Source organism: Schistocerca americana, chromosome 4, assembly GCF_021461395.2.
Source record: "Schistocerca americana isolate TAMUIC-IGC-003095 chromosome 4, iqSchAmer2.1, whole genome shotgun sequence".
Taxonomy (NCBI): Eukaryota; Metazoa; Arthropoda; class Insecta; order Orthoptera; family Acrididae; genus Schistocerca; species Schistocerca americana.
In genome coordinates, this window is record NC_060122.1 from 381,081,888 (window position 1) to 381,106,781 (window position 24,894).

At 42.8% G+C, this 24,894-nt stretch overlaps 1 protein-coding gene across 2 annotated transcripts in view; it reads right to left on the reverse strand.

The window, feature by feature from the left end:
• Positions 1-24,894, reverse strand: part of LOC124612270 (segmentation protein cap'n'collar) — a 383,857-nt gene that overhangs the window by 261,457 nt on the left and 97,506 nt on the right. The window contains exon 1 of one of the 2 annotated variants that reach the window (XM_047140365.1): positions 20,762-20,861. The exons of the other annotated variant lie outside the window; for it this stretch is intronic. Within the exon in view, the coding sequence (XP_046996321.1) occupies positions 20,762-20,839 (78 nt within the window). The 5' untranslated portion in view covers positions 20,840-20,861. Of the gene's footprint in view, positions 1-20,761; positions 20,862-24,894 lie in introns of those variants that run through there. 2 annotated transcript variants of the gene reach the window in all.

The following is a 24,894-nucleotide window of genomic DNA, read 5'->3' on the forward strand; positions in this document are numbered from 1 at the left end:
AACACGGGGTCTAGCTCTAAAGAATTCAGGGCAACATAAATTTGCAAAACATAAGAAATATGATAGATCTTATCCGTTTCCTCATAACGTCCCTACAGAAACCGTTACTGAGTCTTCTATCTGCCCGGAATAACATTCTAGATTTCAGGGCCTCGCACGCCATCAATTCAAATGTAGTTATTAAATAGTTACCCATCGCGACGCTAAGGGGTATGGATTGCTGCGTAATTTGTTCGCTCATACTTCACGAAAATTATGAATAATTATATCAAAATTTTTGTGTATTCACACGTTTAAACTAAGCGCCTGTTTGTTAATTTAATGGGCGTTGTCTAACTTTCCACAAAAAATACGTTCGTCTTCCTGTTTAAACTAGCTGAAATAAACATAAACTCAATTATCAGCAATACTGCTCCACTCGCAGTTCCCGTCAATTTTTGAAAAAAAAAGACCGTAGTGCGGAATTCGTGTCTGGCCCAGAATTTCAAAATTAAGTATGAAACAGGTTCTGATTATCTTACACTGAAAGATACGTTCTTTACCAGTATCTCACAAAACTACTGTTTTCACAGGTCGTTTATACCAAAAAACGGACGCACAGTCTGGTTCTTAACTTTAATATGACGTCATAACTTGAAACAACAGTCGTGAGAAAACAAATGTTTTTGTGAAATACCGGCAAAGGAGTTAAGTGTTATTGACTAATAATTAAGTCTCTGCACAAAAAATCACCTAAACCAATAGAATATTCGGTATGCCTCTATATGTAAAAGGAGAAAATTTCAGATGTTACAATCTCGTTATAATTGGAAGTTTATTGGTGCATGATAAAAGCTTGGTACTGTGCAAATGAAAACGTTTTGCTTGATTATTCGTAATATCGACGGGGAATACTTTATAATTTTCAAGGACGCACAGTGATATTTCTTCTGCTTAATTTTTCCCCATTTTAGATGTTTATAATTACAACACTATATTTTAACTAAATGTGTTACAGACGAAATGGCGTAATTTATTTTGCAGTGATACACAGAACTGACAACAACAACAACAACAACAACAACAATTGTAACAAATGACATGTAGAACAGATAAGGAAACCACAGATTAATCTGGTGATACCTGCAATTCGTTTAATTATAGAGGTCTGGTAATAGCAATGATATGCCAAGTAGGAAATAACTATTCTTGACTGAGGTGTAAGAGGAAGATTACATTGGTCTCAGATAAGGAAAGACAATATGATAAATGTTACGCCCTCTGCCGCTGTATATCTTTACAGCAGATGGCAGTTAAACGAAAATATTATGTCCGTTAATATACAATGGACGAATAATCTAACCTTGTCCCCCACGCTTCAGAAAAAAAATACAGTACACAGAAATACAGATCCTTTCCACGCACTGCTTGTGTCTTAATCGGAACTGATTCCGCCGCGAACTACGATATCCTTTAAGATAAAAATTTCATCCTCGTGTCATAGAAACAAGAAGAAAGAGGAGAAACGCAGTTAGGATAGACGAATGAAAGATAAGGAATTGTTAACATAATTCCAGCAAAGAGCACATTACGTCGTGGTATTCATTAATTTTTCAATTCTATTTGTATCATTATCGCGTCACAATATTGCCCCATTAAACATATTCCGCAGTGTCAGAATATTAACGGATGATCATAATATTATAGAATAACTCGAAATAGGCATCATGGGGAAGCAGCGTTATCTGAGCCGATGTCATACTCTCAGATGAGCACACTCTCCATCGCGAGCTGCCATTAGGTGTTTCTCTTTCATTGCGATACCCCTTGCTATCGCGTGCGTTACCGAACACGCCTGGACCTAGATCCCGTTTAGCAAAGGGACGCTGTTTATAAAGGACGACTGTGTGCTCTGTCCCAAAACGCGAAGTGTAACTATTTGAGGAGAATGGCGTTAACAAACAGCGACACTACTTTTTATTGGCCCGTAGATCACTGAATATCTTCATAATATTTGTCTATGGAAGTGACCTCAAAGCGAATCTGTGTCCAAATGAATCAGTTATAAGACGTCAATGAAAAGATTTGATCCTACAGCCACGTTCTGTTTTGTTTGTTTTTCTTATTTTTTAAAAAAACAAGGGAAGATTAAAGATAAAGTGGCGGAGGGACAGTCACAGATCCTCCTCGTCTCGAAAGGTGACGTAATGATTTCCTCTTATGTCGAACAACCGTGCAATTCTCATGAAAAAATAATACGAGTAAAGAACTGGGATATTTGCATGTATATCCACAGTACTGCTCTCTTCGTCCACCAGTGAAACAGATACTGTAGCCATAAACAATCTAAAGGCCTTTAGAGGGAGTGGACAAGTTCAACAAAGGAGAGATCGCCCGTTAGAGATTTGTAACATCGCGGTCCAGCATCTTATCCTTACCTATTGCAACAAAAAAAGTAACACATATGGGTAGAAATAGTGTGCTGAGAACATGATAGGCCATGTAACTGCGTCATAAGTATGCCAATCACGTACGCGCGGCACAGAATTTCACAGAGGACAACAATGGCGTTAAAAACATGCCAATATTCTGACACTGCGGAATATGTTTAATGGGGCAATATTGTGACTCGATAATGATACAAATAGAATTGAAAAATTAATGAATACCACGACGTAATGTGCTCTGTGCTGGAATTATGTTAACAATTCCTTATCTTTCATTCATCTATTCTAACTGCGTTTCTTCTCTTTCTTCTTGTTTCTATGACACGAGGATGAAATTTTTATCTTAAAGGATATCGTAGTTCGCGACGGAATCACTTTCGAATTTAATTAACCTCACAATATACATGGCGAATATCGTCAATTTGTGGTAACCTAGCAAACATACTGAATAGAAAAAATAGTATATTACAAAGTCAGGGGCATAGCGGTTTATATTGTACTGCCCACTGTCAGTCAAACGAACAGAAACGTCAGTGACCCTTCACTCCGATGAGAAGCAAGGTATATACTTTTTTCGCAGATGACGTTACCTACTATTGCCCTTTTTGTTACCTGCTGTGGCATGTTACAATATCGGTCATCAACCCCAAAGCTTGTTTGGCATAGCTCTGCAATTGCATCACTTTCCAGCTAGCCCGTTCATTTCAGCATACCTGCTGAATCCTACGTCATCAATAATGAATCTTATACAATCTGTTCTTGAGGGTCTTTCCTCAACTACCATTTCCAGCAACTGCTCGCGTCACAACATACATCTAACCATTCTCATTTCGATTCATTATGCTTTTTATTTGGTATTTTCTCTCACTGCCTCGTTGCAGGACATCATCTGTATCATGAGCCACACCGCAACCGTCCATTAGCCAATCACGACATCCTCAATGGTTATCTTGGTAGCAGTCTCCAGTGACCGCCTCTGTGATCTTGGCGACTGGTGTAAACTTTCCATCACCGTGAGTTCGTCGTAATAGTGTCGAAGCATGGCATTACTTAATATATAAAGTGAATATATCATATCCCAACATGCCAACAGGGATTTTGTTCATGGCACACAGGTGCCACTCGTAACCGCATATAGAATATCCATCAACTTTTGTATACAAGTGTACCAAATCTGAGTGCTCAATAGCGCATACCAACCACCAGTATGAAATCAACTAACAGTATTGGAACCGATACCTGCAATTAGTTGTCGCGGTTAAAATATTTGATTCCATATCTAGTTGCAATCCATTTCTTGTACATCTATAGAGTACGCACACACAAAACTTACACTTTAGTTACTAAAGCGTCATATGGAGCAACAGAAAATGTTTCACAGTGGCAAGATACACAATACTTTCACCATAGCGTAGTAAACAATATTCATTATTTTATTGTTATGCTGAGGATCCAAGTGTATTTACTTACTGTAGCAAATCATAACAAGGCCTCTCATGGTTGCCTTATATTTGAATCTCTAGTCAATGCAATGCAAACGGCCTTGCCGCAGTGGTAACACCGGTTCCCGTCAGATCACCAAAGTTAAGCTATTTTGGGATGGGCTAGCACTTCGATGGGTGACTATCCGGGCTGCCGAGCGCTGTTGGCAAACGGGGTGCATTCAGCCCTTGTGAGGCAAACTGAGGAGCTACTTGACTGAGAAGTGGCGGTTCCGGTCTCGGAAATTGACATACGGCCGGGAGAGCGGTGTGCTGACCACATTCCCCCTCCATATCCGCACCCAGTGACGCCTGTGGGGTGAGGATGATACGACGGTCGATCGGTACTTTGGGCCTTCCAAGGCCTGTTCGGACGGAGTTTAGCTTAGTCACTGCAATGTGAATGCCGGATTCAGTTGGGTTTATATGTAATACCAACAGCCAAGTAAGTAACAAATACTCCAATATACGTTTTGAGACAACACTTAACTCATTTGTGAGGCCTGTTCCTTCCACTAGTACAGCAAGTAGAACTACGAAGCTGCCGTAAGGGATAATTAGTCCATTACGATACCGAATGAAATGACACAGAAAAACGACAGTAGATGAGTTCTTATCTGTTAGTTAACTGATTACTTATTCGTCCTTGCTTAAATTTTTAGAAACTGTGTTTGCTGTATCGAAGCACTGCGGGTTAACCACAGCACTACGTCCCCCGACGCTTGAGTTCCTACGATAACTTTTTAGAATGTGTTCAGTGAGCTTACCTGGGAATCGTTGAAATAAAGACATTTCCTTATGGTAAGCATTAGTAAGCAGTATCAGTATTTCATATATCTGCGGACTGGAATACATTTCTCCTGTCTGGATCGCGTTTTTCGCGATCATAATCAAGACTTGAGAGATCAGAGATCGTGAGGAAGTACACACTCAGTTTTTCTACACTCATTTCCCCACTAAATCTAATAGGAAAGAGAGCGATTAAATATGTTACAAGGTATCCTCCGCCACCAATTATACAGCAGCATGGGGCTTAGTGCGATCATAGATCAATGTACGAAAGGCTCTAACAATATCAGTCGTTGCGCACTTAGATAAACGATTCCACAGATATATCTTAATACAAGTCCATGGACGGAGACAAACTGCGGGTGAGATAAGAAGTCGGCAGCAGCGGAAGAGAAGACTTGACAACCAGGCTGACAAACTGGGGGGAAAAAATTGTGGTGGCGTACAGAAAACACGGGGCACTTACGAGGTGTACAGCCAGCGAAGGCAAGTTTGTCCGGTTAGACGCTAGAAGAATGCCCCAGGAAGGCCGCTCTCTCTCTGCTGCAGGTGGTGTAATAAAAAAACGGCGCGACGCAAGGCTGGCCCAAGAAGCAATGAATGTCACTGCGCTAACCGCCTCTCCGCCCGTCTGGAGAGAGCTGGCGCTGTGGTTAGGACATTCGACACATTGTGTTGGGGAGGACACCTCAATATTCAGGGAAGTTCTTTCCGGCTGTGGCCGCATTAGAGTATTGAAATTAATCAGTGATACGAATTGAAAATTTGTGCCGGACTGGGACTAGAACCCAGGTATTCCGCTTCTCTAGAATGCTTGCCTTAACAGCCTCGGTCATCCGGACACGCTTCCCACCTGATCCAAATTCCAAACTATCATACACCAACGTAGCGTCCCTGACCATTTATTCCTCGCTCACAACGCGACCTGTATTCCCGCGCGAGGGAACGAAACCTGATGTGTATCCGCGCTGAAGGAATAATGTTTGGCCGCTGTGTGGGAGGGGAGGGGGGAGGAGGGGCTGTTTGTCAGACACGTCTGACAGAACAGACGCTGTACACATACACATGTCGGCACTTCACATCTCCGTCCGCAAATCCGTATTCATATTTTCCGTGGCTTTCTATAGCGCTGAAGGTAAAATGTCGCGATTGTTTCTTTGAAGAGCACACACCCAATGGCCTACCCATTCTTTTCCAAAACGCAGCTTGTACTCCGTCTCTTACAACCCCTTTGTCGCCAAGATGTAGAAACTTCATATTCATTTCCGTCCACAGTCTCCAAACCAATCTTACTTCCCATTTTCCCAAATACGAGTGTCTCTTCAGGTTCCATTCGCATATGAAGTAGGGGGAAAATGACTGCTTAAATGAGTCTGCACGTTCTGTATTATTCCTTCCGTCCGAAGGCAGCAGTAGACTGCACCGCTTTATTGAACGAATTGGAGCAAATAGTTCAAAGCTCGATCGACTAATTTGATTTTGACTATAATATTTCACGCGAATCCATAGATGATTACTCCAAAGAAGCTAAGCCGTTATCCTGGCCTACTGTCATCCAACAGCGCTCAGTTTCTAAACGTCTCAAAAAGTCGACATTACGTTAACCTATACCCAGCCCTTCATTTCTACAGCACTGCACGGCATTGTGAACAAATACAATTTCCCTTATCTCCATGCCGAACTTTCCTCAAACTTTGTCTGGGTTATTCGTTAACTGTGGTATCAAAGATGGCGATGGAAGACGTGAATATATCCTTCTCCCTACGGTGTATCATAAAATTTCACCCAAAGTATGTATTAATCAATGATAAAGGAATGAAACGGTGGAAAATTCAGATGTGATTAAACAAATTTTCAGCTGCGTACGCTACAGTCACACTGGACGATAAAGGCTATTAAATACTATTATTTATTATTTAATTTATTAAATCCGCTACCTCATTATCTAAAATGGGTTGCATCGTATATAATGTTGCTTCATTACTTTCACAACTGACAGCTAACAGTAACTTAAAAACTTAATATGCTACAGAATGACAAAAACAAAATTAAAAAAAAAACTATATTGACAATAAAAAATTAGCTACACCACAGAAAGGGAACAGAAGGACAATATGACCTGCAGATTCCCACCCACGTGTTGTGGAAAAGACTTCAGATCAGCGCAGACGTCAACAAGACCCTATTCCTATATTTAGTAACAGTACTGTATCCGTTGTTACTAGCGCGTGATGGAAAGTAATGCATCCGAATTTTTTGTGTGAAAACTCTTATTAAAACTTTTTAAATAAAACAAATGTTATTAACACTCTACATCCTTATTCTTCATGTCTGCGTATTTATTTCTCAAAACAGTGAAGCTGGCAATGAACTCTGTTCTCCCAACGAGAAAGCAGTTTGTTGATACCAACACTGTAGAATGTTTGACTTTGTCGATGGAGTCACAACCTCACCTCTGCTTGCACCGCCTCATCACTCTCAAAGTGAAGTGCTCGAAGGTGTTCTCTACTTTTTGCAAACAGATGGAGATCAGATGGGGACAAGTCGGGACGACTGTATGGAGGATAATCGACGACAGTCAGCCCAAGGCGTCGGATTGTTGCGGGTGTCGCAGCGCTTGTGCGTGGTCTGGCATTGTCATGCTGAACGACAGGGTGCTCCATGTGTGAACGAACTCTTCGAATTCGAATCTGGATTACAGCATTATGTTTCTCATGCACCTACATAATTACGTTACACACTGCCACGTTACACGCTACTATTCGAAGCCCTCTAGTGGCAGAGGGCTCCGAATATGTAGACATGAAGAAAAAAGATGTAGAATGTAACAACGTCTGTTTTATTCAAAAACTTGTAAGAGTTTTCACATAAAAAAGTCGGAGGCACGCCCTCTTAGTACCAGCTACGTATACCGCCACCAGTTTATTCCACCAAATCGGTGGGATTCCCGAGAGGTTACTGTAGCAAACTAAGGTTTCTAAATGGCGCATACTCTACGCGAAACACTGTTTGCCTCTGGGAAAATAGTTTTTTCATATGTTAACATCAGCGGATTACGAACCACATTCTGAGCATGAAGCGGTGGTCACTTGTCACATGCGGCTGAATAAAATGCGCAAATTATATTAATGTGAGAAGGCCGGTTAAAGGATAGCGAGACGGTTGGATAAGTGACAAAGACAGGGTGCTGCCCCTTCAACACTGTGTCGCCTCACCCCGTGTGCACACGCTCGGCATTAGTGCAACGTAGCCCACGTGCGGGGAGCGATCCTTTGCTGGCTTTCAAGAGTCACGCCCCGTGCCTCCACGGCCACCTGCGGGGCCACAGACACTTCGCCGAGAGTTGCGCGTCCAGTATAGCCAATGTGTGCGCTGTCGACACGCCGCAGGGCACTCTTGCCCCTGAACTAAGACCGTCGCAGGGCATGTCAACACTGCCACCCCCTACTGCGACAGGCCAGCCAGTTTCTCCCAGTGACCGGAAATCCGCCCACTGCGGCGCACGGGAGAAAATGTTGCTATCTGCAGAATAACAGGGACCCTACGTTACAGAACGGATCAATTATAAGGCGACTGTCGTTAGTTTATTTCGTCACGGGTAGCTAGTTTCGCCTTGTCGTCATTTTCAAGAGAGAGAATTGTCAAGTCTACGAGTCATTTTTGTAACATAAGATGCTATGGCCTGTTACAGGAATGGGTCCTGCACGTGACACCTGTCTTACTTGAAAATAGCCTCAAGGCCGAAACCGTGCACTTGTGACGAAATAACAGACTGTTTTACTCAAGTATAAATCTGCCTATGTGGAAATAAGAGTCATGTTCGGAAAGAAAGTACAGTTTTGGAAAAAACTCATGAAAACAGTCTTTTAAACAAAATTTATTTTTACAATAAAGAATATTTCTTAAACTGTTTTTCTACATAGTTGCCACCATTGTTCACAGATATGTCATAGCGAGAAACCAACTTTTCTACGCCCTCCTCAAGGAGATCCAGTGAAGACAGCCACTACTGAACACCGCTTTTTACGCCTGCTTCGCTGTCTTGGTCCAAAATCAAGCTTTAAGTTCAAGAGCGGGTAGTCAGAAGGTGCGAGATCGGGAACGTACAGCGGGTGATAGAACTGGTCCCAGCCGGCCGAAGTGGCCGTGCGGTTAAAGGCGCTGCAGTCTGGAACCGCAAGACCGCTACGGTCGCAGGTTCGAATCCTGCCTCGGGCATGGATGTTTGTGATGTCCTTAGGTTAGTTAGGTTTAACTAGTTCTAAGTTCTAGGGGACTAATGACCTCAGCAGTTGAGTCCCATAGTGCTCAGAGCCATTTGAACCATTAGAACTGGTCCCAACCGAATTGCTGGAGAAGGTTTTGAGTGACACCAGCAAAACGGGGACGTGCGTCGTCATAAAGCAACACAATGCCTTCACTGAACAGTCCATGCCTTTTTTTTTAATAGCGCGCCGAATTTTTCCTTGTGTTTCACAGTATCGTACTGCACTGACGGTGTCACCTCTGAGAAAGAACTCAACAAGCACAAAACTAAGTAAAAAACGTTGTTCAGCAGCGGCTTGTCTTCCCTGGCGGCACCTTCCTATAACGAGGACATGGAAAAGTTTATTTCCCGCTATGACAACTATCTGAACAATGTTGCCCACTATGTAGAAAATTAGTTTAAGAAATGCTCTTTCTTGTAAAAATAAATTTTGGTTTGAAACAAATGTTTTTATGAGTTTTTCCAAAACAGTGCTTACTTTCCGGATGTGTCTCGTAAACGACGTTTTATTATTTGCAACATTTTTGGATGCTGTGAATCTCGGTAGGCAGCAGCTAACACCCCTGTGGTTTTCAGCAAAAACACGCGAAATGAGACTGGGTGGCCGTGTTACCGCTTGTTTTGTTTTCGTGACGTATTGCGATTGTTAGATAAGGATTTCATTTTTTACGTTAACAGTGCTCTCCCACAAAAGAGACCTAACATCTAAAAACTAAAAACATTCGTCCTTTACAATTCGTAAACTGCTCACGAACAAGAACATCAGGTAAAACACTGTTATTAAATAAAAACTGAAACAATAAGTTCTAATGAAGGAGAAAAAACACAGTATATGCAATTAGAAAGAAAAAACAAGCAAGGGTAAAGTAAAACATATTTTTAGGTGTGCAAGTCATAATGAGGAACCCAGCCACCAGCTGCGATAATATTTTCTCCAGCATATACTACGTCGAAGTTTTGAAATATCTATACGATACTTTTCCTGTCCTTTCGCATCCCAGTAGTCGGTAGAATTTACCACACGGCTTTTGTCAAGACCATCCGTTATGAATTTTTCCTGATCAAGTAATAAACTTTACTGCCCTTACTATGTGAGTAAGACAGGCGTTTTCTTACAGCCTGACTTCCACTGTTCAGTACTGGGCTGAGCGACGCGACGTTATGTTGACGTTGCACGTATCTTGACGAACGACATTCAGTCATTGAACGCAGCCGTCGCTTTCCAATGTCCTGTGCGAAAAACGAAGTTCGTGCGTAATTTATTTGAATCAAAGGCTGCTTCCTCATTTGATGCATCGAGAGCGACAGTGTGCAAAGCATGACAGCACACTTCATTGGTGGCAAGACATCAAAAAAGGTAACACGGCGCGAAAGCTCTATATCTGCATACACACACTCCAAGAAACAGCCAACATTATGGCACGTGGAATCCGTACCAATATTAGCGCTTTTCTGTGTCATTCCAAAGCAACCCACTGTGATCGCAATCATCGTACATAGTCTTTAGAAACGACTAATCATTTAAAAAATCACTGCTGATATCAATACTAACCGACCTGAAGCCTGTTCAAACAACTACATTAATTCATTAAAGTTATTCGTAGAAAGTCAGTAAGAACGTGGACTAGATCAGATAATTTAAACTGATTTAAAAAGTCTCAGCACATACTAAGGACTTCTGACACGATTCTTAAATTGTGGCGTCAGCTTTATGTCATGTGGTGGTCTGCAGGGCACAGCTCCAGATTCCAAGCGTCAAGTAATGCCATGTTTCTATAGTACTGTTCTTGGGAAAGTGTCTGGCACAATAAGATAAGCTTGTGGACGAAGGAATGGTGGGAATCAGTTGTGGCCGTGTAGATTGTGCAGTCTCATCACTCATTTGAAGTGATGACATGGAAACCAACCTAATCACTAATAAGGTTGGCCGATCGGCGATTTCAGTCACGCTCTTCAGTACGCGAGTACAGGACTTAATCGGTGTATATTCATGGGGGATGAATGTGTAGATGGCATTATATTAGTTTCGGAAGAAGAAGGGTGAAAACCTGTGCTGGTAAATTAACTACTCAAAAAAAGAAAAAAAAGGCAATTGGTTAACCAAATTACACATACTCATCTACCGAGTAATGTACTAAGTTTGGATTTAATCCGGGACAGTAGCACATTACAGATCCAGCACACTGTCAAAATTCTTCCCACTATTAGACATCGAATCAGATACCTCTGAACCGAGCATCATCGCAGCACAGTGAATTAAAAAATCTGAGAAGCCTCGAGCATCACAAGGAAAGAGCACTAATATGTTCCGTAACAAAAGTTACATACAGAAGCTACAAACACGGAAAAATAGCCAAAATTTCGTAGCGATAGTAACAGACAATGTTATACACCTATCGTGGACGTCAGCTGCACACAGTGCACCAGATTTGTACGCTTAATGATGTTTCATTACATCACTGTACCACTCAGAGTGCACGAGAAGAGAGCTATATATATATGTATGGTAACCTCCAGAAAACAACAGCTACTAACAGCAAGCTAAACAAATACCCAAGTTACGAGTATGTCACATGGGTTGAAATTGTTAGTCAGTTTGCAATTCTTACGAAGACGGGTGCCTCCAAACGGAGTCACGCGGGTGTAGATAGTGCGGAGGAACACGAAGACGCACGTTACGTTATCTCCGCTTGCGGCGCGGAACTTATCTCACAAGGTAGTATCTGACGGTTTAGCTCAAGACCACCCGCCCTAAGGTCTACTGGTAGGGATCTACGGACTACTATAAAGCATCCCATTAGAAATAAAATCTTCGCCTCGCGCTCTTGCGATATTCCTGCTGAAGTGTAACAGACACGTTGCAGCTTGCGTTCTAGGACTGAACTACGAGTACAACACTCTACCTCTTCTAGAAGCAGTTTATCGTAGATCACTGGAGCAACGAAGCATTCTACGCGAGTGGAAAAAGGCGCAGGTCATTCCCGTTATCAAAAAGGGTTGTTGGATAGATGCCCATAATTACAGGCCTATATCCCTGCATCCCTTTGATGTAGAAAAATGGTTCAAATGGCTCTGAGCACTATGGGACTTAACAGCTATGGTCATCAGTCCCCTAGAACTTAGAACTACTTAAACCTAACTAACCTAAGGACAGCACACAACACTGATGTAGAATTATGGAATATATATGAGGAATGCACATTACACACTTTCTGGTGAAGGAAAAATCTCCGCTACACGAGTAGACATGGAATCTGCCGACAGTGATCTTGCAAGGCTCAGCTTGCCCTGTCCGTCTGTGAGATCCAGAAATCAATAGATAAGACCGCGCAGGTTGATGCCATGTTAGGTGCATTCCGGGAGATATTCGGCACTGTTCTGCAATGCCGCCTGAAAAACAGTGTAAGAACTTGCGTAATATCGGATCGCTTTGTAACTAGATTCAAGACTTCTTAGTACAAATAACTTATGACGTCTGGCTAAATCACGTGACGTATAACTAAGTGTTATAGGGGTGCTACTGTTCATGAGGCATATAAATGATCTGGTGGATGACACTGTATGCACTGTGAAGTTGTTCGCGAATGTGTTGATGTACATATGGAAGTCGAAACACCAGGAAATTGTAGCGAATTGCAGGAAGACCTGCAGAGGACTGACGTTTGGTACTGCTAATTCTCACCATCATCAATAACTGCAACGTATCGCGCGTAAATAGTTGGAAGGCCGCATCACTATAACATTACACGAATAGTGACCAGTCACTGGAAATAACAACAACCGTTCAATATTTGGGTTGACCGGTATGCTTCCGGAGCGACGTTAAGGGGAACGACCGCACAGAACTATTTGCAGGAAAGGCACATCACAGATTAAGATTCGTTTCAAGAATACAGAAGAAATTTAGTTCATCTGGAAAGAGGTAACTTATGGGGAAACTCTTTCGATATATTCTTGAGTCCTGCTCGTCTTTCTGAAAGCCTTGCTCGATAGGATTTATAGAGGAGATAAGAGAAAATCCTAGAAAGAGCGGCGCTTCGTTACCAGTTCATCTGAATGCACGAGAGCGTCACGGGAGACGTTCAGCAAAAGATACGCAGACGACAGGGAGGCGTTACGCATCCTAGAGGCTAGCTGTTGACATTGGGAAAAGCTTACGTTTCAAGAAGAGTCAAGTACCACATTATTTACTCGCAGACACCTCTTGAAATGATCATGACTGGTAGATCAGAGAAAATCGAGCTCGAAGGAGCATTCGCGCACCATCTGTGAATGGAACACGAAAGGGGGGAAATCACAAAGGTACGATATGTACACACTGCCGGACAGACTTGCCAGATGGCTTGCGGCGTGTGAATGTAAATATATCCCCTCCTATACCCTCCAACCATAGCTAGGAGGACAGTTTACATGCCAGATATAGTAATCACTAACGATTTCATCATTATGATAACGTTGACATTTTTCGCAAAACAACAAGAATGTTCAGCATACCGCCCTGAATAATCAATACGGGCATCAGTTTAATGTGCTCGACTGCATGTGGAGGGGTAACAAGGCAGTACACACAAAAAAGCTCCATATTGGCTCCCCCTCCCTTTTCCCCTACCTACCCACACACACACACACACACACACACACACACACACACACACACACACGGAACACTCACCCATTAGAGCGCGAGCCGGCGGCAGCGGCTGCCGCTAACGCGACCACGCGGGGACACATTCGCGGTAACACTGGCGCGCCCTGGCGAATACCTGAGACTGGCCCTTGAGGGCCGAGCATCGTCAAGGGTCCGAGGAAGGGCGGTCGGCCAGGTAGGCGGGCGCGCCTGTCGCGCCCTGTGACACCTCGCTATCTTAAGCCGTCCCTCGCTGACACTCACCAAATTCGACAGGTGTTGGTGAGGGCCTCTCTCAAAAGGGAACAAATTCGACAGATTAACTGGACAATGCCTGAAGACTCCGCAAGATGCTTGTGGCATTTAAAATTCTGTCGTCGTGTGCATTATTAAGCTGACGTCTATTATCGACAACTGGAGAATCAGGTGCCGCGTCGTCACCCTGTTTTAGAGAAGGACTTAGTCGTACCGTGTCGGGCCTGTTCCACGTAGATGCTACAAGATCAGTTCGCGTAAAAATGCTAAATCCTTATTTTATGTCATTTTTCAGAAATATCAGCATCAACATGTTTCTGGAAGTGCTCAGAAGACTATTAACTTAATTCATCGCGAGTGCCGGCGAACTCAGTTATTTTAATGGTATTAAAGTTTATATTTCCAACTATCTGTAGAACTTTGCGTCTTAGATTTTTATACTTTTACGCAAATTCCAATGTATCGGCTGGTACTAGCAGTTTCACGTCATCCATTGTTCGGATTGAGGTAGTGGTTGTTGTATTTTATCAGTATAAATAACTTACAACACTCGTTACATAACATTCGGACACCCGGTGTAAGTCCGCCATGGTATTCGTGGAAAGTACTTCTGAGAGAAATCACAAACAATAACATATTTCGTGAGGTTTCTATATCAAATCATTATCGATCTCCCGGCGAGGTAGTGTTCACACGAAGACTGGTGCCACCGATTTATACTGACGCGCTGGAACTCAACGAATGAAGGGCGAGTCAAATTATGAGCCTGTACATGAACAGCATTTCAAATCTATAGTCTAAGAACAAAAAAGCATACCAAAACACTTGTAGACTCTTTTCTGCGAAATTTTCCCGCTTCGCAGGAAGCCGCTATCTTTTGAAAGGTGATTGTATACAGTCGTCTATGACGCACGTCGGCGCTTATAAACGATCACGTCTTCAAACGATATCCAAATTCAATCTATTTGTAACGTGTAGAATAATAACCGCTACCAGTCACATTAAAAAGTGATTTTTTGGCTCATCTTCAGGGTGTTTACATTCAGTTACATGTGTCAATGCTCAGTGTTGGCGGTCAATACAGCTGAAGTATCTATGTCGTTCTCACATTACATTCATCACATGCGCTTGCAACATTTAACGTGTTTGCATAGGAAAACATACGTAGCTCTATTTTTCTATGGAAACACGTCAGATGTTGCAAGTGTATGTGCTTCTGAAGTTATTGACGACTACTGCATCACAGGGGTAACATGCAAGTACCAATATTTACCATCATGTATAATATACAGTTACTGTGTAAAAAATCGAGATTTTTTTTTATAAAAGATGCGATGAATGTAATGTGGAAACGACATAGATACTCCAGCTGTATTGATCTCAAACATTGAGCACTGAAACATATAACTGAACGTAAAACCACCTGAAGATAGGCACAAGGCCGAAAACGGCCGAGCGTTAAATATAATCACTTTTTTTTGTGACTGGTAGCTATTATTATTCGGCCGGCCGAAGTGGCCGAGCGGTTCTAGGCGCTACAGTCTGGAACCGCGCGACCGCTACGGTCGCAGGTTCGAATCCTGCCTCGGGCATGGATGTGTGTGGTGTCCTTAGGTTAGTTAGGTTTCAGTAGTTCTAAGTTCTAGGGGACTGATGACCTGAGCAGTTAAGTCCCATAGTGCTCAGAGCCATTTGAACCATTTTATTATTATTCCACACCCTATAACGGAACGGTCACGGAGTTCAATTGCATCCATTACTTATCTATAAGTTTCTTTGTCCATTGGGAAGTCTTTAAATCATGTGTAATCCTTGAGAAGAGTCTAATGGTTCTACAGAAAAGACGGAAAGTAAAAACGGTTAGTGAGTCAGGAAGCTTATTCATAAATAGTAAACATTATCGAACCCCTTTTTATATAAGATGTAGTTAACGTGCGTTATTGACGCGGTGGTCCTCATGGAAGAAGTTGCTTCGAATTATGTTGATGGAAGAAATTTCTATTGGCAGAATTTATTCAGTAAGGAGTGGAGAAGAGGTGTTCCGTAGTTGAAAGATCACGGTGATAGATGGCAATGGTCTCGATTAAATCCCTACACTCTGTGCACTGTCTCGTTGAGTGAGGTCCGTATTGATCCGTCTGTCAGAGGGTGCGTCAAGCAGCGAGGCTATCATGGCTTTATTTGCGAGGAGTAGGCTGTGTGTTAACGCTGAGTTTCATTCTCTTCCTTTGCCTCATTTCGATACCCACAAACACTGAAATAGAAACTACAACAAACTGTACATTCGTTAATCTCTCTCCAGAGGTCACGGCTGTATATCAATGTAAACGAGACGCCACGTTCGGGTTAGAACTTAAGCATTACTGCACTGCACAAAGAGCTATTGGCATCTTTAGCTTGGCACAAAATACGATAGTTCTGTAAGATGACGCATGCAACGTGATCACTATCTTCGAAACTTGCTGAAGCACACAATTTACCACATCATAATATTATTTTTACCGAAATTGTCCATAATATTTCCCCTGTCATTCAAGGGACACAATCTGGAATTTCGGCAAGATATCAAGCACAAGGGAAGTATGCTGCTCCAGGTTAACAACTCTTCATCTGCCGAGATATGGAATTGACTATGACTTCTTCTAACGACACCACAGAGGTCGTAGGAAGAAGACTTAACAGCAATGTATCACGTGTCAATGTACGCAATGACTTTTGCAAAAACAGTTGAGAAATGTCCTAAATTGGAGGTCGAAATACTTGCAAGCAGAGTTTCTGCTCCATTTCTAGATGAACTGTCCTGTGCGAACACGTTCAGCCTCACAATTAGCCAGTACCAAATTTATTTTTTACGAAGTGTGTCACTATGGACGTTGAAATGTGTTCTAAAATTGTACCCACCTTTCCTCGAGCTACCAAGCGCCGTCAAGACAGTGCGTGTAGTTCCACTTCGAAACACTTCATTATTTCGGAAGATAAGCAGTCAAGAGTTTAATCGAAGAGAAAAATACTTATCCTTTTGTGTTTTAACATTGCTGGAAACCTTTTTCCTGTAGCTTAGCAGTTAATGAATTATTACTTTACGATTGTTCCCTTTACTCGAAACACCGTAGAGGCTTACTACAAAGATAATAATAATAATAATAATACCACCGAAATGTGCTTCGGAAATACCAGGTACAAATGTGTGACCGGAATCGGCGTGGTATCTGGAAAATGTCTGCCACTCACGAACTATTGCTAATAACAGTAGACGTGTGACGCGTGGGATTGACGAACATTGAAAATGAGAGAAGGCTACAGCGGACTGAAGGGAAGGAAAGAAATCCTCAGTAATCACAGACATTATCGTCTTTTCACGGCTTCTACGGGTCTCTTTCTTTACACGATCACACACGGCTGGCTGCCTCCGGTAAAGAAATGAAGAAAAATCACTTCCGCATTTCTCGCGAGGACAAACAATAGTGTCCACTACAAGAAGCTCGACAACGACGCTGCATCGTGCAGAATCACCACAGGGCAGCATTCTTTGCAACAACGTAATTTAAAGCAGGATACCTGATTTCGATCTTTTACACTGATCTAGAGCTACAAGGACAAGGTATTACCTACATGACAGACCGAACCGAACGGACTTGTACGATGCAATGTATAACAGCTAGAGCTTCCACTCTCTACGCAGCTCAAGGTGTGACTATATTTGCCGCAGAGAGAAAATGAAAGTGAAAAAAAGTACGAACTAGGCTGATGCTTCCTGCCCGGTTCAATGTTACCACGTTCACCGACAATTGCCTTAGCAGTGGAAGGTCACGGCATCGTATGCGGAATAAGTTCCTCTAGTACTTTGCGTAGATTGTTCTACGTCTTAGTAGGCGCCTCAATATCGAATCCACAGTTACTAATCACCGGAAGAGAGCATATAACTGAGCTTCATGTTAGCTAGCTTTCAGCCAATGGAATCCTAAGTTAGAATACACAGAACCAAGGTTACAGGGACTAGGAAAGATAATTAAGAACAGTAAGATTAGCCTTTAACGTGTCCTCAACGTCAAGGTCGTTAGAGACCAAGTGCTATCTCAGAAGAAAAGTGGCGGAAGGATGCGACCGAGGGCTGTTTAAAAAATCATCCCCGCATTCACCTGAAATTATTTAAGAAAATTTCGGAAAATCTGAATGGCTGGATAGCTTTGAAACCCCCTCCCCTCAAATAAGAGTTCATTGCCTTAACCACTGCACGACATCGCTCGGTAGGAGATTGTAATCGAGCAGTATATTCGGTAGCACAGAAACTTTACTTGTAAGACAATAGTTCACTTTTGGTAGCCAGCAAATGTGCGTTCAAGAACAGATATTCGAAGGTGAAATAGTTGCAGTTTAATGGCAGAACTTCGATTAACCTTAGAGATATATTCGTCTGATTACCCGATATATGGATCATGCACTAGAGGGAGATAATTTCGTCAGAGGCTAGCTGCGTATCAAAACATGATTCACTTACCTCACAACGACAAGAAGACTGACTAATCCTGGATTCGCATCATCAGTTCTACAGAAAATGATTATGGGACTGCCTTTCTACTGAGATTACAGTCAAACGTACTGTTTCTTTGCTCGATGGATAACCTTAAATTCCATAGTAATGCAGTAGAGACATTGCGCTATAATTTTTGCTCGATTCCCGATGGTGGAGGAATGATTTATGACAACGAAAGATACTTATTGAATGAATCACTGGTTAAGAAGCTACGTCAGTTTAGCAAAATTTTTTAACAAGGTGCCAAGACAGCAAACTGTATCCGCATTCTAGCAATAGTAATAGTAATGGAAGTAGAAGTACCAGTAGTAGCTGAAGAAGAAGGAGGAGGAGGAGGAGAACAACAACAACAACAAAAAGGAGAAAACCGCTGGCACCATGCCACAAATTCAGTGATTCAGGATTCGATTCATGGTTAGCACAAACACATTTTCTGACAATAATCAACTATTGGCAACTCCGTATGTGCGTGAATAATGCCAAGTCGCGAGGCGATTAACATTATATCTTAAACTAGAGCACCCTATGAATTGCTGAATCAGCTCGGATAAATGCAAGAAAATGCCACTTCCAACAGAAAAAATAATAGTGAAGTACTGCGGTATTCAAACCTGCTTCCATTTTGATGACTACTTTTATTTTGTACCGTACAGCTGAACGGAGCAGATGATTTAAAATGGAATAAGAACAGGAAGCAAATGATGAGTGCGCACTGAGAATTACTAGAAGAGAGAAGGAAACAAATGGATCTGGGAAGAAACTGGAGTGGGAGACGCAATCACGGCTGAAATGCCTTAAGCCATGGTAAAGTCTAAAAGAGACCTTTACTTTAACAGTAGACTAGTATTGGCTGAAGATGATGTTCGTCATGATGATGAACAACGCTATAATTAGTTTCCAATGTTCAAAATGGCTCTGAGCACCATGGGACTCAACTGCTGTGGTCATAAGTCCCCTAGAACTTAGAACTACTTAAACCTAACTAACCTAAGGACAGCACACAACACCCAGCCATCACGAGGCAGAGAAAATCCCTGACCCCGCCGGGAATCGAACCCGGGAACCCGGGCGTGGGAAGCGAGAACGCTACCGCACGACCACGAGATGCGGGCGGTTTCCAATGTTAGTGAAGTTTATTACAAGAATAACTGAGAATGCCCTACACACTTCAAGAAAGTACTCCGAGATTAAAAGCTCATGTCTAGCGTAACCGTGTTGTTTTACTGGCAGCCGTTTATCTGCGCGTATGTACCACGCGATTCGCTTCCACCAATAGACGCTCTCTGTGCTGCAACGTAAAATATCTGTTTCCTATCTTCCCAGATGCTTTTAGCGCTCAAGTGAATAACTACCAGCCCTACGATACAGCCATCCACATCAGGCTAGAGATTAGAAAGACATAGACAACACGTGGATACAGTGTCATTTTCTTGGTTAGCGGGAGGTTTGGAATTACCTTCTTCCGATATTTTCTAAGTGCCATACGTTTAATAGTGTCTGGTTTTGCGCTGCAATGACGCTTTGCAGAATGTTAGATCGTGATCATGTTCCTATGAAGTAGTAGTGAACGACAACATAAGAAGGGGTAATGAGCTGTGTTACGGCATAGTCTCCTCGGAAAGTGCGAAAAGGACCAGACAGTTTAATGGATCAATCCGACAGATGGATCCTCCAAGCACATGAATGCATGATTTATACGGCGTTACAAACGGCACTGGAGCGCAGTGTGATAATTAAATACTGTAATCTGTCAGCCATATTTTTCATGTGCCGGTAACTTACACCTCATGCTGTCCAAACAGCTACCCCCCTTCCTAAGCAGGGTGAACAGAACAAATCTGGAACAGTACAGTAGTACAGCTGCCACGTTGAATAGCAATAAAATTTCGAAGTACACAACGGCCAAATTAGTACAGTAATCTGCCGTACATTATCGCCGATTAGATAGCAATCGAGCCGCTTCCCACTTAATTTCATACATCTACGATCGACAACAACCGCACCGACTAAAGTACTCAAATGAAACATGTAGCAAAACAGCAAAGTGGCTTACAGTTTTCTGTGAAATATCGCAGAATACAATGTAGCAAATATATAAATCAACGCGAAGACTGATGTGATCATTACAGTGCTTACAATATGCATGTTTTCATACCACTTTTAAGTATTTTTTTTTTACCATTATCCAACTTATGAACTCATTTACTTCGCGAGATCAGGAGTATAACGTGAAATTCCAACTAAACTGTACTGTGCTTTTTTTATAGTTTAAGCTTTGTTAGGACTAATAGTCACAGAAGAGACTGCGGATAAAAATAAACGGTGGATCGAGAATAGCGGCATGGGTTGGGGACGTGTGACTCGTGTTGCAGTGGTACTCACTGTTCGTGCCGGCCTCTTGGGGCGGCGGCTGCGACCGCGGTTCCAGCTGGACGCCCTCGCCACCCGTGGCATGCCCATGGCGCCTCGCCTCCCTTTCACATCAAACACTGCCGTCGGCGCCGCTCGAGTACATCTCTGAGGCCGCTTATCTCGCGAGGGCGGCCTCGCTGATAACCAGTGGACAAGGTACACAGCATGTATGCGCGAGCGTATATATATATATATATATATATATATATATGTGTGTGTGTGTGTGTGTGTGTGTGTGTGTGTGTGAGAGAGAGAGAGAGAGAGAGAGAGAGAGAGAGAGAGAGAGAGAGAGAGAGAGAGACAGGAAGAAATCAGACTATGCAGAACAAGCGAATGCAGGGAAACCACAACGAAAGCAGAGAAACAGAAGCAAATGCGGCGAAACAGGAGCGAACGCAGGGAAAGAGAAGCGAACGCAGGGATAGAGAACTGACCGCAAGGAAACAAGCGAACGCAAGGAAACAAGTGAACGCAAGGAAAAGAAGGGTATGGAGAGAAGCAAAGAAGGATGCAGAGAAACGAATGTAGAAAGACAGTGGGAGGTGGGGCAGAACAGAACAGAAAAAATTGTTCAAATGGCTCTGATCACTATGGGACTTAACTTCTGAGGTCATCAGTCCCCTAGAACTTAGAACTACTTAAACCTAACTGACCTAAGGGCATCACACATCCGTGCCCGAGACAGGATTCGAACCTGCGACTGTAGCGGTCGCGCGGTTCCCGACTGAAGCGCCTAGAACCGCTCGGCCGGCAAAACAACAGAAACAGATAGATTTAGTAGACGATACAGTGAAGCAAGGGAGGACGCAAGGACACAGGGATGCAAGAGAGGACACAGGGATGCAAGAGAGGACACAGGGATGCAAGAGAGGATGCAGGAAAGAAAAAGAGAATGCAGGGAAGCAAAAGAGAATGCAGGGAAGCAAAAGAGAACGGAAGGGAGCAAAAGAGGGCCAGGGAAGCGGGAGAGGTCGCTGAGAAGCAAATGTAGAGAGATAATGACGGATATAACAGCAAAAGAAAAGAGAACAGGATGCAGAGATCTATGAGAGAATGCAGAACAGTACAGGAGGGAACGGAGAAGCAGAAGAGAACGCAGAGAAACCTTTGTGTATGGAGGAAAATAGAGGAGAAAATAGACACATGGCGAGAAAAACAGAGCACTTGCAGTAGAAACCACGAAAGCAGAAGGGAGGAATAGGGATTGTTGAAGAGACAGAGAGAGAGAGAGAGAGAGAGAGAGAGAGAGAGAGAGAGAGAGAGAGATTAAAGAAAATGCAATGGAAAGAAGAGAGAATGGAAGAAGAAAATTTTGCAGTGACAGACAAGAGGCAGCTGGATAAAGATAGGGTAGTGTGGCAGAAATGGCTGTGGATTCATCTCCAGCAGCGACATTTCACTGCACATGGTCCGAATGTTCATACCTCCACAAAGGAGACAAGCTATTAAGGTCAAATGGGTGTCACAATGATGGATGTATGTAAGGTAAATTTGCTGAAACTGCTGTGCCCCTATCATCTCACAACCGTCAAAGAAACATCATGCTGTTCTCTTCGCACCCACATTAATTTGTATAATCCATGTTCAACCACCTCACCACTAACTTTTCGTCTCTAATGACCTCGACGTTGACGGGACGTTAAACCCTAATCTTCCTTCCTTTCACTAGTTACGTATGACTGAGCAAGCGGTTTCATAGTTTCACATACTATTAGTTTGGTGCAAGTGTCATGAGTGTGCCTGTTACAGTGCCTAAGCCAAATCATTTGTATATCTGGGAACTGCTGTTCGATTTTGTATTGAGCCTGTAAGGTATCCACTGATGGGTACGGAAGAAGTTAATCAACACTCATTCTTGCACTGCATATACTCTCCGACATGAACCTGAAGAAGCAGCGAGTGAGAGAAACCCACTCACATCTGTCAATCGAAAAATATTGCAACTGCGTTACATGTACGACCCTCTAGATGGACAGAGTAAAAATTCTCTAGAAATTACCAATGGATGGATGGGAACTGACTAGGATAAATCAAATAATTATGTGTAAGTATTTTTCCTTTCATTTGATTTGTTAAATACAATCCGCCTCTGTAGCCATGGCTACTAATTTGGCAGTGGGTGTCACTCTATTCCGAGGTATCCGGCTCAAATCCTGGTGGTAGAAGACAATTTTATAGTCAGTATTTGGCCGACATAACGAGGGAGGTGGTGGCGTATAGTTTCTCATGACTAGATGTGGGTTAAATTTCATCCTCCTCAGCATATGTCTTGGAGCCACGGCGTGTGATGCGTCATCGCTTCGTCGAGTAGTAACATTAATTTCGGTAAGGCCCTTCGTGCTTTTCGACAGGACCACGCAATACGGCAGCGCATGATTTGACTCTCTCCCGTGTTTGTCTGCGTCTCATAGTGGTCAACAACACAAACATGACAGTAAACGCTAAACCTACACTGAAAAGACATAATTAAGAGACGACTCACACACTTCGCAAAGGAAAGGTGCCACTGCGCACGACGACAGACGTTCTCTTTAGGTGGCTGAACAACCGTTCCAGGGTCGCCCAACCAACAATGCCATACAACCTTATTAGTTAATCATTTTTTAAGGTTAGAGCCACCATAGTGCACAACCTGTTAATTGTTTTCCATAACTGCACTAACCTATCATTAGTTCAATCGCGTATTGGTGGGTAATGATTCCACTAGCGGCAGGTTGTTGTTACTGACAAGGGAACCTCCCCATCGCACCCCCCTCAGATTTAATTATAAGTTGGCACAGTGGATAGGCCTTGAAAAACTGAACACAGATCAATCGAGAAAACAGGAAGAAGTTGTGTGGAACTATGAAAAAAAATAAGCAAAATATACAAACTGAGTAGTCCATGCTCAAGATATGTAACATTAAGGAGAGTGCTACCCCAGAAAGCGCCGTGGTCCTGCGGTTAGCGTGAACACCTGTAGAACCAGAGGTCGTTGGTTCGATTCTTCCCCCGAGTGAAAATTTTAATTTTTTATTTTCAGGCAATTATCAAAGTTTAGGCACACACACACACACAATCAACTTCGTTCTCCAAAATTCCAGGACATGTTCATATTTGCTTGGACATATGCAGGATTTGACGGCCTACACACGGAAAAATTTGAAAACGTTAAAAACATATGTTCTGACAGAGCACAGGGAAAACTGTGCGACTGTTGCAGTCATTTGTTGCAGTTTATGTGACAAACTCTTATATTTTCATCACTTTATTGGGAGTGATTATCACATCCACAAGAAAACCTAAATCGGGCAACATAGAAGAATCTTTTTACCTATTCGCCAAGTGTACAAGTTAGGTGGGTCGACAACATATTCCTGTCATGTGACGCACATGCCGTCACCAGTGTCGTATAGAATATATCAGACGTGTTTTCCTGTGGAGGAATCGGTTAACTTATGACCTTGCGATCAAATGTTTTCGGTTCCCATTGGAGAGGCACGTCCTTTCGTCTACTAATCGCGCGGTTTTGCGGTGCGGTCGCAAAACACAGACACTAAACTTATTACAGTGAACAAAGACGTCAATGAACGAACGGACAGATCATAACTGCGAAAATAAAGAAATTAAATTTTTCGCTCGAGGGAGGATTTGAACCAAGGATCTCTCGTTCCACTGCTACTCACGCTAACCACGGGACCACGGCGCTCCTGATCTCACATTGTCCTTGATGTTGCATATATTGCACATAGACTACTCAGTTTGCATATTTTGCTTATTTTTTTCATAGTTCCACACAACTTCTTCCTGTTTTCTTGATTGATCTGTGTTCAGTTTTTCAAGGCCTATCCACTGTGCCAACTTATAACTAAATCTGAGGAGGGTGCAACGGGGAGGTTCCCTTGTGAGGTGTCTTCGTGTGTGTGTTGATACTGAAATATGTTTTAATTTCAGGCCAATTTTTCCAAGAGATGGTTGCGGACACATCGAGGTGACAGAAGTCATGGAATACCTCTTAATATCGTTTCAGCCTTCCTTTATCCGGGTTAGTGTATCAAGTGCGGACCGGACGCTGTGGCCGAGCGGTTCTAGGCACTTCAGTCTGGAACTGCGCTGCTGCTACG